The 15,189-nt window shown below is 46.6% G+C and overlaps 2 protein-coding genes across 6 annotated transcripts in view; one reads left to right on the top strand and one right to left on the bottom strand.

Moving 5' to 3' along the window:
- LOC119393777 (39S ribosomal protein L40, mitochondrial) overlaps nt 1–15,189 on the bottom strand; it is a 149,324-nt gene that overhangs the window by 121,006 nt on the left and 13,129 nt on the right. The window lies entirely within an intron of this gene.
- LOC119393771 (zinc finger protein 595) overlaps nt 1–15,189 on the top strand; it is a 177,524-nt gene that overhangs the window by 154,666 nt on the left and 7,669 nt on the right. For 2 of the 3 annotated variants that reach the window (XM_049416345.1, XM_037660920.2), the window contains 3 exons: nt 1,834–1,979; nt 5,255–5,305; nt 11,814–12,163. The exons of the other annotated variant lie outside the window; for it this stretch is intronic. In XM_049416345.1, coding sequence (XP_049272302.1) covers nt 1,834–1,979; nt 5,255–5,305; nt 11,814–12,094 — 478 coding nt within the window. In that variant the 3' untranslated portion in view covers nt 12,095–12,163. Of the gene's footprint in view, nt 1–1,833; nt 1,980–5,254; nt 5,306–11,813; nt 12,164–15,189 lie in introns of those variants that run through there. 3 annotated transcript variants of the gene reach the window in all.

Genomic DNA, 15,189 nt, shown 5'->3' with positions numbered 1-15,189 from the left:
AGTACTTATGTTGCGTAACAGCAGTGTAAAAGCCATAATTTTTGTCATTCACTAGTTCGTTCTCAACGTGATCGTGGCTCAAAACTCCTCTGTCTTAAGCCGAAACCTGCGCTGAACCCATCCCTTATTACACACTGTCAGCACCAACACCGCCACGCGCATGTGACAATAGTTTTCTCGCCGGAAAAATGGCCGGCAACTGATCGTGCGCACATCTCAATGTAGCAAGCGATTTCTGTGCCAGCATGCGAACCGTGGCTGAAGCTCTTCGTCTTCAAAAACTTCCACCATGTTTGAAATTTGTGACGTAGCGCGTGCATTGCCCGAAGTCAAAACGAAGCTACCGAGTGCTGCGTCCACTGTGGACAAAACCGTGGTCGTTCAAGACACGATCATTGCGACCACACAGTTCTGAAGGCACGCGCGTGGCAAACGTCCAGAGTCGAAACGAAACTACTGAGCACCGCATCGGCTGCTGAATAAACCTGGCTCACTAATGCACAGTCATGGATGGCAACTACGCAGTTGTGAAGGCATACAGCAAAAACGAAACTACTGCTTGTTGCAGCTTTGACCTGTCGACGTGATCATAGATAGCGACCAAGCCTTTCCGAAGGTGCGCGGCCATTTCGGTTGTTCGCGAATGCCGTTCTTGTTCCTCTGCATCACGCATTTGCAGTGCTTCGTGCTTGGTGCGCTCAAAGGATCATCCAAATTAGCAGGGTTGCGGCCAAATACGAACAAATTAACGGGAATTTCATGCCATTAAACAATACATATACTTGCTGGGGCCAGATAACATGGCCAGATTATCCGATTTTTGAATTAATGGGGGTCGAATTAACGAGCTTCTACTGTAATGAGATTTTACTGTATTACATTGAAGAACTTGTGAAGTCGTACGTGAAATGAAAAATGAGAGACCAAGCACTTCTGATCATTTCAGAACTCCGTCATGTAGTTTCTCTGAATTTGCATACACCCCCGCCCCTCCTAGTCACCTATGAGGGGAGGGGGGCGCAAAGTCTGCCCCATACATTGACTTAATAGGGAGGGGGGGGTGCGCTGCAAAGAACCTTCACCGCCCCTGAAGGGGAACCCTGCGCACGCCTATGGAGGTAGTGCTTCTTTACTTTAGTTCGTACACTAAGTGGAGCTAGGTATCTGATTTCACACTTCTGAGCACTAGAATGATACACCCAAGCTTCAGTTTTCTTGTATGTAAGCTTTTATACATCAGCTCGTCCGCACGTCAAATCCATGCGAAGAACTGAACAGCATCTCGCCACCATCTCAGCGGGAGTGAATCTGCTGCATGTGAGAGCATCCCCGAAAGTGTGGCAGCCAGAGAGCGTGGCAGCCTGAGGTGGCCGCTGTCACACGTGAACAAAATGTTTTGGCCAAAGAACAGTGGAGCCTGACGGAGCTGGAAGATGGAGTGGAGAAGGTACACTGGCCTGGTCAGACATCAACGTTTGGCAAACCGTGCTTGTTTGATGTACCTAGTCAAGCGCCAGTGCCTGTGGAACATCGAAGAGAGTCGTCTGCTGCTCCTGTTGCCCACCATCTGTCTGCAAGTGCACAGGAGCCACTGTTGAGCATGCCCTCGGGTGATGCATGACCATGACAGTGTCATCGAGCCATAAACTGTAAGCGCTGTGCTAACTCAAATTCTTTGTTTATGTAGTCTTTGTATGTGTGACATTGCATTCTTTTATGACATGTTCCTTTTGTGTTTGAAGATATGCTTTTGTGTTGTGTCAGTTGTTACCTCTTCTTTGCTGGCCTCCTGCTGTAAGCCAAATTATAACATAATGGTTCTGTTTTGCACAGGGCCCACCTTCTTGCCCACAAGCGCACGCACACTGGAGAACGACCTTTTCCATGCCCTTCAGAAACATGCCCGCAGGCATTCAGCACTTCATCGGCTGCTAAGCGGCACTTTCTCAACATCCACTCCAAGGATACACAGAAGAATGGTGGGTAAAGCTGCTTCTCTCTGTGGCAAACGACTGTTTCTTGTGGGGCATGTTCTGGGTTCGTAATCGCAATGTTTCCCCACCGAAACACAGCTCTGAAGAGTGTTAGCTTAAGGGGACACTAAAGAGAGAAAAAAAAATTTCTCGTATTAGTAAATTACTAGGCTTGTGCGAATAGTAAATTTCAGGTTCGAAGCGAATTCGAAGCGAATAGTGATTTGATCTAATAATTTCGAAGCGAATTCAAATAATATATATCACATATTATAAAGAAAAATTAGCATATCTGTCATAACCCAACTGACCTGCACAATATTTTTTAAACTTGAAACAGGGCATGTGCAGATGTCATTCTTTTTGGTTCAAAGGGAAGTGGAAGCAAGTTTGAGTAGTGGCAGGATTTGACTTTCGATAGAATGCAAGTGATAACCTGCAAAATAAGTTACATTTTAACATTTACTATACTTAGAGCATATAAACCGGTATAACGAGCTTTTAAACTTAAAAATGATGAATCAATGTGAGGGTAATATGTTCATTTAACCTGGAAGCGGGGCTTCGCGGCAGATCGGATTTCCCCTGGATAGGTGTAGTATTCACCATATAGCACCCCTCCACTGCAGCGTAAGTGCCTTTACAGGGGGTTGCATGCGGTTTATATATATCTATTCGTTCATTTCAAATACTTTAAAATTTCCAATAATTTAAATTCATGTCGAAGCGCATTCGAATACTGTAACATTCGTTCGAATATTCGAAGTGCTCGAATATTCGCACAAGCCTATAAAAATTACTCTTTCACGATATCGAAAACCCCACGCAGCGAAAAAACACGCAAAAAGAAAATGTGGGTGGCGACATCACCTTGAAGTTCCCACACCAGTTGCCATGATGGCATAGATTTTGACGGCATCTACTTGGGCCCACGTAGTTCACCATGAGTAAAACTTGTGTACATTGTCATCTGAGGGAGCCAGAGACCTAACATAAGTTTCAGGAAATTTCGTTGAGCCAATGTGGCCAAAATACGTCGAAGTTCCTGACGTCACCACCTGAGATATGGGCGGGAAATTTGAAAGTGAAACTTTTGACATCGATTTCCTCATCTATTGATAAGCCTATGGTTGTGAAACTATTGACACTAGAGTTTTCAGAGCATATAATTTATTAGTCTAAACTAATTTATTGTTTCACTTTAGTGTCTCTTTAGAAAGCAAGGACGCAGACTGAAGCAAAATCACTAGAGCTGTGTATATGCTCGAGATTTCGAATATACATCGAATAGTCTGTGCTGTTTGGTTGAAGAACTCACTATTTTAAATTGCTAAATGTTTATTTATTTTTAATGTTTAAGTGGGAGCAATGTATATTGTTGTCTCAATGAAAAGAGGACAATGCAAGTGAGAATTGTTCCAAGTGGCTCTGCTGGATAAAAACTGTGGCTGCTATGCAGGGTTCAACATTTCCGGAGTGAACACATAAGGGAAACAAATTTTTCAGTCATTTATTGTAAACAGGCGTCGACTTCAAAAAAATACTGGTTCAGTTCATGTTCAGTGTGCTCCAATTTTATTTTAGGTCAGTACAAATTCAGAGAAATAAAGATATTTGTACCAACTCAACACTTCAAGGGCATCTAGCCTTGTGTTTTTTTTTTCTCCTTTTATTTTGCTTGCTTCATCATCGTGGTATACGAGAACGCTAAAAGCAGTTGTTTCTTATTTATAAGCTCCTCAGTTGATCGGCCATTGATTTGTGAATCACATTATATGCAGGTAAATAGGCTTTTTTATATAACAAGAGGACTCCATGCAAACTTCATGTTTGAATGTTTTTAGAAATGAAACATTCTGTATTCGACTAGCTATTTGGAAATGATCTTTTTTCAATGCATATTTGATTCAGTTGGAAAACTTGGCTGTTCAAAGACCCCCAGAAAGGATACATGACTAATACCATGTTCTTTCAATCATTGCTTGCAACAAAAATTGATTGGAGATGAGGCTGAACACAAATTTTGTTATGCGGTATGAAATTAAAGCAGTGCCTTGTGCATAGTGTGCCAATTTAAGTATTATGTGGTAAGAAAACAGCGCATAACACAGTGCTGTTCCTACTCCCCTTAATAATGTGCCAGCTGTTATTGCTTTGCATTTTGGGATAAACTGCAAGGTTTTTCTTAAAGGGCCCCTCACCAGGCCACATAGAAAATTTTAGTTAGACGCTGAAGGTTGTTGTGTGCTGAATGAAGAGCAGTATGCCACAAGAATTTTTCAAATCTGTTCATTACGAGCTGAGAAAAACAATAATTTGTACATAGCGGCGCGAAAACACGATGCGAGGAGGGGAGTTTCAAACCCTTGCCACTCGCCCCGTGTAGCCTTCGCAAGCCAAATCCCTTCCCTGCCCTCTTCACTTGACACATACGCATGGACACGTCATGCACATGCATGGTCACGTGCGCATGACGTGCCCGAGCCAGCCCGAGCACGCGAGTGGCGTTGCACTGCCGCTACCTTTTTTTTTTATGTAGCGGCTGTGGGCATTGTGTCGGCATTCTCTGTGGTGTACTGCTGTTTCTGCGGGACAGGCATAAAAGTTGCAACATTTGTACGGGCACGAGACTGGCGGTATCACGAGCCAGTGCCGCATTAACGTTTACGTGGACGCAGTAGAATAAATGAGCATAATGAATGCTCGAACGCGCCAGAACATTACTTTCATTTCCAGGGCTGGCGTCTGCTCGATGCGTGAGGACACGAACGCATGGGAAACGGAGGCACATTAGCCCCGCATCTCGCTGTAATTCACGAAAAAAAAATTAAAAAAAGATGCACACATTCCCTTTGTGTGTCTCATTATTTCTCTCAAGTTTTATTATTCAATTTAAGCAACAAATTACACAGACTACACATGTCGTGTCAAATAATTATCGCAGTGTCACGTGCTACTGTTGGCGACGTCAGAGCACAGTCGTCTACGTAGGGCCATTTTCTCATGTACGTCATCCCCTCATTCTCTGCGCGCGCGGCCGCAAGAGGAAGGGCAAGCAGCGTTCACCCTGAAATTTGACCCATTTCCGCGGCGCATAGCGTTGCAAATTTTGGCAGACGTGATCGTGAACGCCCAGTGTTAGCTCAAAATTGTCAAACCTGGTGAGGGGCCCTTTAATGTGAACACCGTGCATTTTTATGAGGTAAAAAGCTCTTGCTTTGTAAGTAAAGTTATGAAGTTGTACGTCTGGTAATGCACTCAATCTTTTTGTACCCTACCAGCAAAGAACAGCAGAGGACAGCAGGCATCTGAACATGGTGGTGATGGCGAAGGTAAGAATTGTTTTGCAAGTTGTTGGAGTTTATTACTACCATTACACTTATTACTTATTTATTATGCTTCTCTATGCGCTATGACAGCATGATTTTGTTGCTGTTGTTACCATTGCTTTCATTATTTTATGTTTCCTGATATGCACATTATATTTTGTTGTGTTAGACCCCACCCTTTATAATGCTTTCTGTAAGTACTTAGGGTAAATAAAATAAGGTGCATAGGTAACGGCATGCACATCAGCATTGACATGTTTTAAGGATAGCTAGGCGGGCTAGTTAGTATCGCATTATGATATGAAACTTTGAGCGCAAATAAACTACGCAGGACGAGGAAGGGAAACACACACAACAAGTGCTTGTGGTATGCGTTTCCCTTCTTCGTCCTGTGTTGTTTATTTGCGCTCAAAGTTTCATATCATAATTGACATGTTATTGTGCATGTTGCTTAGTCTAAGTACAGTGGAACCTCGTTAATGCGTACCTGCCGGGAACGCCGCCTAACTACGCACTAAACGGTAGTACGCATTAACCACCAAGTAAAATTTTGCATCTCCTCGCATATGCCATCGCCGCCAGCAAAGAAATATATACAGTGCCACAGCAAATATTGCCTAAACTACCCATTGCAAAGCGTTTTCTTTGTTTTTGCCAAAGTGGAGAAAAGATTCTGGCACTTTCGCACGACCGTCCGGTAGTGCCGATAGCGCGCGGTGGCGACGCGAAGGAGCATTTCGGAACTATTGCAGGGTCCGGTATACGCAGTGACCGACATAGCGACGGAACGGACAGTGTCGGCTATGTGTGTGTGCGTCTGTACCGCGATCTGCTACTAAACGAAAACTGACAGTTTCAGTGAAACGCGGTACGGCTGCGTGGAGCCGATCGTCTCCTGGCTAGTTGCGTGCAGCGCGTGGCCTTCTCGGCTCACGCCGTCACTGCCGGGCTGCTTGCTGCACTGCACGCGCGCATTTGTCGTGGGAGTGTGCTTCGTACCCACTTAGCTCCGACCGTGCACAGATGCGGCGAGTAGCTGGTTCAGTTAACGCGCCGGCGGCGATGACGAACTTCCTGCAAGCGATGCGCACTCTGCGACGCTCTAGCGGTGCTGGCAGCGGACGGAAGCGCGTTTGGGTGGTCGCCCAATAAAAGCGTGCAGTATGGTTACAACAGCGCTACGCTTGCTGTAGGTACGCGTGCGTTTATCGTGATAGCGTCAATACAAAGAGGTTTCTCGTAACCCGCGACCAGCAACGCTCAAATCCGCAACAGCGAGCTGCTTTCGTTTCTACAAAGCGGCGCGCGCTTGAACACGGCCCCGCACAACGAGGCGGCAACGATCGGCGGACCAGCGCGTTCAGGTTGTCGCCTATTAAAAGCGTGCAGTAGGCTTAAAGCAGTGCTGCGCCGCACGCGAGCCCGACCAGATACCTGAAGATACTTATTGTGATAAGGTTGTCGGCGATAAGTCATGCTAGCACGTTCTTCGGTGGCCGCCGCCTCACCTTCGTTCTTTCCCGGTGCTTACTCGCAAAAGCGTCGTCGCAATCGCGCGGAAGTCGGAATCGGCGATCGACCGATCTACGCACTTCTCGAAGATGGAAAACCTTTGGCGGCACTTTGGGGGGTCCGGAAGTTCAGCGGCGCAGTAAAATTTTATGGCACAAAAAGTTATCGCGGTACGTAGGGTACGCACTAACCGGTAGGCGTAGGACGAAGCACTACGGCTTAAGCGGTCAGCGAATGCATCAGGCTCTATGAGACTCAGTCGGGGATTCATCGCAACTACGTTTTAACCGTTAGTACGCTTAAAGCGGGTACGTATTAACGAGGTTTGACTGTAATCAGCTTGAATGCATATCTCGACAAGTGTTGAAGCAGGCCATTAGTATGCCACTGCTAAAGATAATCCCTTTCGCTCGGGTCGTTGCGGTGTCTCTGGCCGACATCTGCTTTCCCACGGGGGTGTTGGGGTGGTTGGGACACCTGTGCAATCTGCCTCTGAATGGGATTATGGCTGGGCTTACTGACCTTTTGCTGGACCGGACAGCACTGACAACAAGAAGGGGGGAGAGAGAGAGTGGCCGGCTCTTCAGACTCTGCAACCGAGCAGAGACGTTCGAACAACAAAAGATGACGGATCCTCTTTTAGCTCCTTAATCCAGTTGAAAATATGTAAAATAAACTCCTTGTATCATTTAGAAACCTCAGTGTCATTGAGTTATTGACATCAACCCTTTTTATAAAAACCACCAGCTTTGAAAAAGTGGAACTCTTAGCTCGCATGCATGGAAAGAGTACAGCTGAATGGTATTTCTCAATAAACATCTGCGCTGGCCGAATTCAAGCAGTTAGTGAAAGATTGTTAAACAAGAATCGTGGCGTCTAAGGCTGCTCTCGGTGACCAGGGGCACGGCATGCACGCTAGCATTAACATAGAAAAATGGCATTTCACCGCTTCTGTACAACATGTTAGCTATCTCCTGATATAAAAGGTTCATCGATCAAGCTCGTCGATTGATCAAATGCCAAGGAAGTGCCATGAGAACTAGACTCTGTAAGCGAAATTAAGGTTCATCTAGTGAAGGTTAACCCTTGCTCAGTGCCGATGCCTTCATTTGCAAGTGTGGTCCTTGCGAACAAAAGTGTGTCTGAACAAGTGTGTTCATTCGTACAAGTCTTGCACGCTGAAGTCTTTTGTGAGGCAGATTCTCATAAAGCATGCATGTCTTGCAGTCAAAGAGCAGGAAGCATGTTGCTCTTGAGCTATGCTGTGACTGTGCCTAGCATCAGGAACACTTGTGCAACTGTTTCCAGCATGTAGGCACATAATTGCAACACCAATATCAACCATTGCATGTCACATGGGAAAGTCAAACGTTAGGAGATGTGAGAGTCGTGGAGAGGACAGGCATGAGAAGGTATACGAGGATCGCCTTTTCCTGCCAGGCAAAAATTAAAGCAACACTGGTTTAAAGGCAAGCTGCTATGAAATTTCACTTTGGCTAAGTAAGCAATGATTTAAGCAATCCTGGCAAAGCAGCCAGGCTGGTACTTGCATATTTACCATATATTGCCGACTGTAAGTCGACCCCCCAACTTGCAACCCCTTCTAGGGGAAAAAAAGTTGACTCCGAACACAGCCTCATGCTGCGGCCATAGCTCACCAATAAGTTTTTCAGAAGAGGGAGTGATGCAAAGAAACATTTATTTGCCGGTGAAATATCGCTTACGACTTGTCATCGCTTGAGAGAAGGACGCAGTCACGGTCATTGCCATCGTGTGAGCCACTGCTCCTGCTCGCCGTTGGAACGGGTGCCGGTGGTGCTGAAATGCCGCACGTGGAAAACGCCACACGGACCATGTAGGTTGGCAGTCCATACCAGGCATTATTCACCCATTTCTTGGATACGTTGAACTCTGTTTGCGGGATGCACATATCCTTCGCGGCAGTACGTGCTTTTACTTCAATATTGTTACGTGAAGAGACGAAGACTAGAGGCTGTAAACAAGTGTATTTACAGGAGAGTGCTCAGGCAAGGCAGCAGCACACAACAGTCTCCAAATCGTCGTCGTCGTCGTCTTCAGCCTAATGGTCTTTTGATGGCTGTCCGCAGCAATATCATCGTAGCAAACACTCAGGCTCTTGCTTCTCTGGTCGTGAATCCAATCTCGAACCGCCTCCTCAACGGCAGGGTATCGTCCAGACTTTGGTCCACGAAAGGAACGGCGTGTAGCAGCGCACGCAAAGATCTTGGTCCTTTGTTTTCTCCATTCCCTCATGCACTTTTCCGACACATCAAACTTGCGCCCTGCTTCAACGTTGCTTTCCGACTCTGCGTAGAGCATCGCTTGCCTCTTGAAAGAAGCGCTGTACTGTTGCCGGCGTAGCGGTGGCATCTTGGTGTCCATTTGGCAGCGTCGCAAATCGCGCACACCACTGCTCGCAAGCGAAGCGAAATGCAGAAATGGCGAACAGGCGTGAGTGCAAAAAGACGTGAAGACGCTTGTGGGCGCATGTGACTGGTCATGTGGTTTAGTTTCCCGCAATGTGTTGCCAGCCCGCACGGCGCTGCCAGCTTTTCTGTGGAACGCCGATGGTTTGTCAACGAATCGTTTCTATTGTATGAAAACAAAACTGCAGGGCGCATCGCAAGATAAATTCCTCTTTATTCATAGAGCATCGTTCGCCCTCTATCAAAGGTTTGAAATGCTGCTTTCGAGACCGTGTTTCCCAAGCAGTTCGCATTAATGTCGCGTGGTTTTGCTATAGTTTTGCGATCGTCGTGGCAGATCACAAAAATGTCCGGCTCCGGAAGTGGCACGCGCGCGTTGGGAGATAGCTGTTGCCGCGACTCCACTGCCTCTGCGGCTGGTGTTATCGATGCGTCGAATAGCAGGAAATCCGAGGACGACGACCTTTCGTCGGACCCCACAGATAAGTCGACTTTACGATTCCACATATAAGTCGACACCGATTATAGGTCGACCCCCAAATTTTGGAAGGTCATTTTATGAAAAAAACGTCGACTTATAATCATCAATATACGGTATCTTCTGAACAACAACAACATAGCATTTAGGTTAAAGGAGTCCTGACACAAAAACTTTCGCCCCGCGTTTTTTTGTTGCAATGTGTTGCTGGGGGCCTGTTAGTCATAACACGGCACATCGTTTGCTGGAGCGCGCGACAGATAAATAATTACAAGCTCCTCATTACCGACACAGCCTCAGTTTCGGTTTGACAGAGCTCCAAAAACGACAAGCCGCCGGGTGCAACTATCACCACCTAGCGAGTGAAACGCTCGGTCACGTGAGCACAAAGAACAGTGACGCATTTCTGCACGGTCTGTCGTCGTCGGGCTCATCGTAGTCTGATGGCGACGATTTTCTTGCGGCGGGGATCGAAGGAATTTTCGACGTGGCGAATCACTTCAGGTTTGACCCGCTGGCGAGGAGCGATTCGTCGGGAAGCGCGTCAAAACAGAAATGGCGGCTATGACGTCATCGTAACTTGTACCGGCTGCAACGGTTACGTAGGGGAAGTAGGGGGGTCACCTCGGGTCACCTCCGAGGGTGTCAATGCACTAGGTGCGGCCTATAATGCTGGATCGCGCTCGCGGACTTCAAAATTCATATAAAATACCTTCCAAGCTTTATTCGCTGTCGATATTTTGCAGATGGTACACGCACGTACACGGGAATCGATCCAGCAGGCTATCTCGGCCGCGAAATTTTGTGTCAGTACCCCTTTAAACAGACCTCATGCAGCTGGTGTGTGTTGCTGTGACATAGGTCCAGGCACGTTGCCTCTGGGACTGTTCAGCACCCTCTGTATCTCGGAGGCCATGCCGAAGAGATCCTAGGTGATGTCGTCATGTGTCAATTTCGGCTAACAGTAATGCTGCCGCATTTCTTTTTTTCAGCTTCAGTATTAAATATGACTGTTTTCATGAGCTTTCATGATGCTTCTTCATGTTCTTCAAATCCCATATCTCACACAGAGTCTCCTCCATATTTATACAATCTGAAAGAAACTAGACTTTTTATGCAGTGTGGGAATCGAGTGCGCCCTCCCCTTTGGCGCCTCGTTCCCTAGCTAGCGCGTGTGCTGGCCCCGCGCTACTCGAGCGCCGGGAACCACCGTTAATCGGCAGTATAGCGACCACGGCGGCAGCGCCAGGCCTCTTGGTCTGGTGCGAGCCATGTGTCGGCTTCCCGGCGCGCGGGCATGCGTCCGCCCATGTCTTGACATACTCACCCCACCCCGCTAGCCTACGTCACTGCGCTGCGCCTGTCCTCATCGGCCACCAGTGACAACTCCCTTCCCCCTTGAGCTCGCTTCTGTCTGGCGCAGGCTTGCCCGCGTCAGATGCACTCAGGCTGGCACGAGTGGTTGACGCGCTGCTCTGGCAGGCGGCTTCTCGTCAGTGCGCTCGACTGCTGCCCTTTGTGTGATGGTCGTAGCGCCGCCGACAAGCGTACTCGATCGGTCTTGCGGAGTTCCCTTTACGGCCTGCAAGCCCGTGACTGTTGTACTGTGCTGCATCTTGGGTTAATAAACCCATGTTGTTTGTTGATATCCTGCCTCGAGTGCCTTTTCTGTGCCGTGCCAGAGTCGACGAACCCGGCCGTAGCGTCTTTGTTCGCTGCGGCAGTCGAGAACGTCGCGTCTTTTCACGGTCGCCTCGTAGGGTAAGCTTTGCGCTAAACCTATCTCCACAGCAGTCATGAATTTTTGCTTCACTTAGCCTGTAACAGGAAGGGCCTCTGTGCGTCACACATATCGCAGTGGTGAAGGAAGGTGAGAAGAGTAGTGGAATGGTGCTATTGGGCACAAAAAAACAGTGATAATGGGCAAAATACTGATAAGCGATAGTGGAATGGTGTTCAACTTGAGTGTGAGTCACTTGGGAAATGTACGCACTTGCAGTGCCATGCCGGTTTCACTTTACACGTCGTGTAAACGTAAACTGTGCATGTGAAGCTCTTCATTATTTTTTACCAGGTGGCACCGACGAAGCGGGCGGAACTGATAAGCCAGCGGTACAGGTACAACACATTTGCAAGCAGTGCGGAGCCAGCTTTCAGTCCCGAGCAGGCCTGGCAGGCCACGAACGGGCGCACATTGTACTGCGGCCATTCTCGTGTCCCGTCTGTCCGCGCTCTTTTGCAAGTACGGGCGCAGCTTCCAGACACCTCCGCAAGACCCACAACACGACGGCTACAGCCATACGGCAGTCGGTGGTGCGCTACGAGCCCGTGGGACCGGCTCTGTCTTCGGCTTAGTGCTCATGACAGAAGTGGCTGCAAGGAAAAGACTGTGTGTTTGCTTGCACCACGTGGGAAAGAGCTTTTCAATAGCATGTGAGAAAACTTGGTTGAATTTGTATGAATTTGTTGAAGGAAAGTTTGGTGGATGAATTGGCCTGTGGTATGCAGGTTGACTGTTGTAAACCAGAGGTATTTCTGAGGCCATCTCGGGAGACTGGTGTGGATTATTTCTGCCCACATTTTGTTGAGTTGGTGCTCTGGACTGAATGCCCACTTGAAATTTTAGCTATATTAAAAACTTTTACTCGATAAGCTATATAAGGAACTTATTATTTAGTGGTACCTAAAATTGACGGAAAGACGGCCAGAGAAGACGACATAACAGTCAACTTGATTAAAGGTGGAGGAGACTTTATATTTAAGAAACTTGTGACTGGCCGCTGTGGTGGTACAGTGGTTATGATGCCCAGCTGCTGACCCTAAAGACATGGGTTCAATCTTGGCCAAGGCAGTTGCATTTCGATAGGGGCAATATACTTGAGGCCCGTGTAGTTAAATTTAGCTGCATGTTAAAGAACCCCAGGCCCTCAAAGTTTCTGGAGCCCTCCACTAAGGCACGTCTCATAATGATATCATGTTTTTGCATGTAAAACAGCAAGAGTTATTATTATGGAACTTGTGATTCTCTACACAGAATGTTTTAAAGGGGCAATGACACGAAAATTTTCAGCTGTTTTTTTGCATCAAATGTAAGGTCAAGCCCTCAAGAGCCTAGAAAATGTACTGGTAGGTGTCAGTGTGCCCTAAAAAATTAATTACAACATGCTCTTAAAAGCTAGTTTCAGTTCCTACTGTACCCTGATGTCGCGGCATGGCATGAGATTGTCGTACTGTGCTCGCGCAACATATCGTGACGTTTCCACGATCGCTGCACACCGTGGCTCCGTTAGCAACATGCAAGCGGCTATTTTGTATGTTTTGGTACCTGACATCAACACAACTAGCCATGCTGGTGCATGAAGTCACCAGAATTGATAGTGTAGCATGGCGTCACGCTAGTGTCGATGTCAAGTAGATGCGCCATGCGAAAATTGACTTTAAAGGGATACTAAAGGCAAATATTAAGTTGACGTTGATTGTTGAAATAGCGGTCCAAAAACCTCGTAGTGCTACTTTTATGCCAAGGAAGTGCTTATTTTGAAATAAAATCATGTTTTAGTGGTCCGCATTGCATTAGCGCACTTCAAATCACCTGCCTGAAAGCGGTATTTCGCACGCCACTCTTGCCGTGCCCAACGTTGCCCGCCTTTACTGCGCAGCGGCATGCACTGGCAGCGTGCATCATTCGGGCATCCGGTAACATCACATGCATGTGGTATTTTGTCGAACTTTCTGTCAGAGCGACTTTTATGAGCGTGCAAAACATGTGCGGCAGTACGCGATACTGAAACTACCACTGAGACGCGACCGCGTGAGCAAAGCAGGGCGCCGGGCGAAGCACAGTTCGGCGAAAATGGAACTTTTGAACCACACGCGCCGTTCCCCATGGCAACGCCAAAGAGGTTTTTTTTTCCATGAATCAAACAGAAACAAACAAGCAGCATTTTATTACATCTCTTGATGCACGCAAGGTTCTTTTCTTATTGCAGCTAGTTTAATTACTAGTGATTAATTGTATTCAGACTCTCACACGTCATTGGGGTCACTTCGAAAATGTCCCACTCGTGGCGCTCATCATGTGATACATTTAGCTTAATTTCTCGGTAAGTAGGGCACTGCTGTTGATAATATTGCCGTTTTAGACTTTGTCATACATTGAGCTTTCACTCTGACATAAATTGTTATTTGCCTTTAGTGTCCCTTTAATGTCGGAATAAAATATCTTATCAGCATTTACTGAGCTTCACACTTGCTCAGAGCCGTCTCAGCCTACGGGAGATTTTTATGGCAGAGCAAACTCTGCTTCGAAAATTGGTGTCAGAACACGTTGAAGACCTAAAATGTATCCTTGTGATGGAAAAATTCACAGCCACCCTGCTTCTCCACAAGGAAAGCCAAAAAGTTGTAATTAAGAAAGGGATCAAGCAAGAAGATATGATGTGTCCAATATAATTCACTGCATGCTTTAAAATGTTTGACTAGATTCGTAAGAAACAGGAATAAAGATTAATGCTAGATATCTCGGCAACTGAAGTTGCTGAGGTGATGCCAGTGAGAAGCAAAAAAATGATTGAAGCTCTTGACTTTGTTGCCATGATTTAAATCAAAATTTTCGCTTTTTAGAGGGGAAGCTGAATTCTACCAATACTAGGAAGCAGAATTTTTATGTAATGCCTCTTTCTTTTTTTTTTTTGTAATTACCATAAATGAGCAAGTTTCTTAAAGGGGCCCTGCAGCACTTTTTCAGCATGGTCAGAAAACGCTGCTGATCGGTAGTCGATGCTCCTGAGAACACGCGAGCGAAACATTATAACGCAGCGCGTGGCCTTGAATTTACAGTTAGTTCTTAAAATCAGCTAAAGGTCGCTCCCTCTTCTCTCTACAAATGATGCCATATACCCAAATTACTGTGCCATGTACCCGAAGTCCATGGCTGTTGGCTGATTTGAGCATTGTGAGCTGCACAGTTACTGTGGCCACCGCACGATGCCACCGTGTACGCTTAAGATAACACTAAAAGTAAGCCGTGCATTCGAAGAAAAGAATTAAAAGAAAGTGCTAAGGTCATGACACGCTCTGACGAAGGGGCGCATCTTCTTGCCCCCTTGTGATCCCCTTCGCAGCGTAGCTTTCAGTGCACTCACTAGTACAGAAGGAGAGAGAATGCGCTTGAAGCGTGCGACAAATCCCTGTAACTACGCTCGTACTTAACGGATTCTAAACATTTTTGCGGCAGCCAGTTCGTGAGGCAATAAGCTTTTTTGATGAATCCATTAGACGGTTAGTAGTGTCCAGTAGTAGTGGTTAGTAGTGTCTCCCCCCTAACTTCGTATTTCGCAGTAACTGTAGCGCAGCTTTTATATAATTATAATCATGCTTGGAAAAGTATTGCTGGGCCCCTTTAAGAATAAAAGCATGAGAGTTCACAAATTGTAATTATGCATCAGAAA

The sequence above is a fragment of the Rhipicephalus sanguineus genome, chromosome 5 (assembly GCF_013339695.2).
Source record: "Rhipicephalus sanguineus isolate Rsan-2018 chromosome 5, BIME_Rsan_1.4, whole genome shotgun sequence".
In the NCBI taxonomy this organism is placed as follows: Eukaryota; Metazoa; Arthropoda; class Arachnida; order Ixodida; family Ixodidae; genus Rhipicephalus; species Rhipicephalus sanguineus.
The sequence above is the reverse complement of the archived record's forward strand: the minus strand, read 5'-3'. Positions and strand labels throughout refer to the sequence as shown.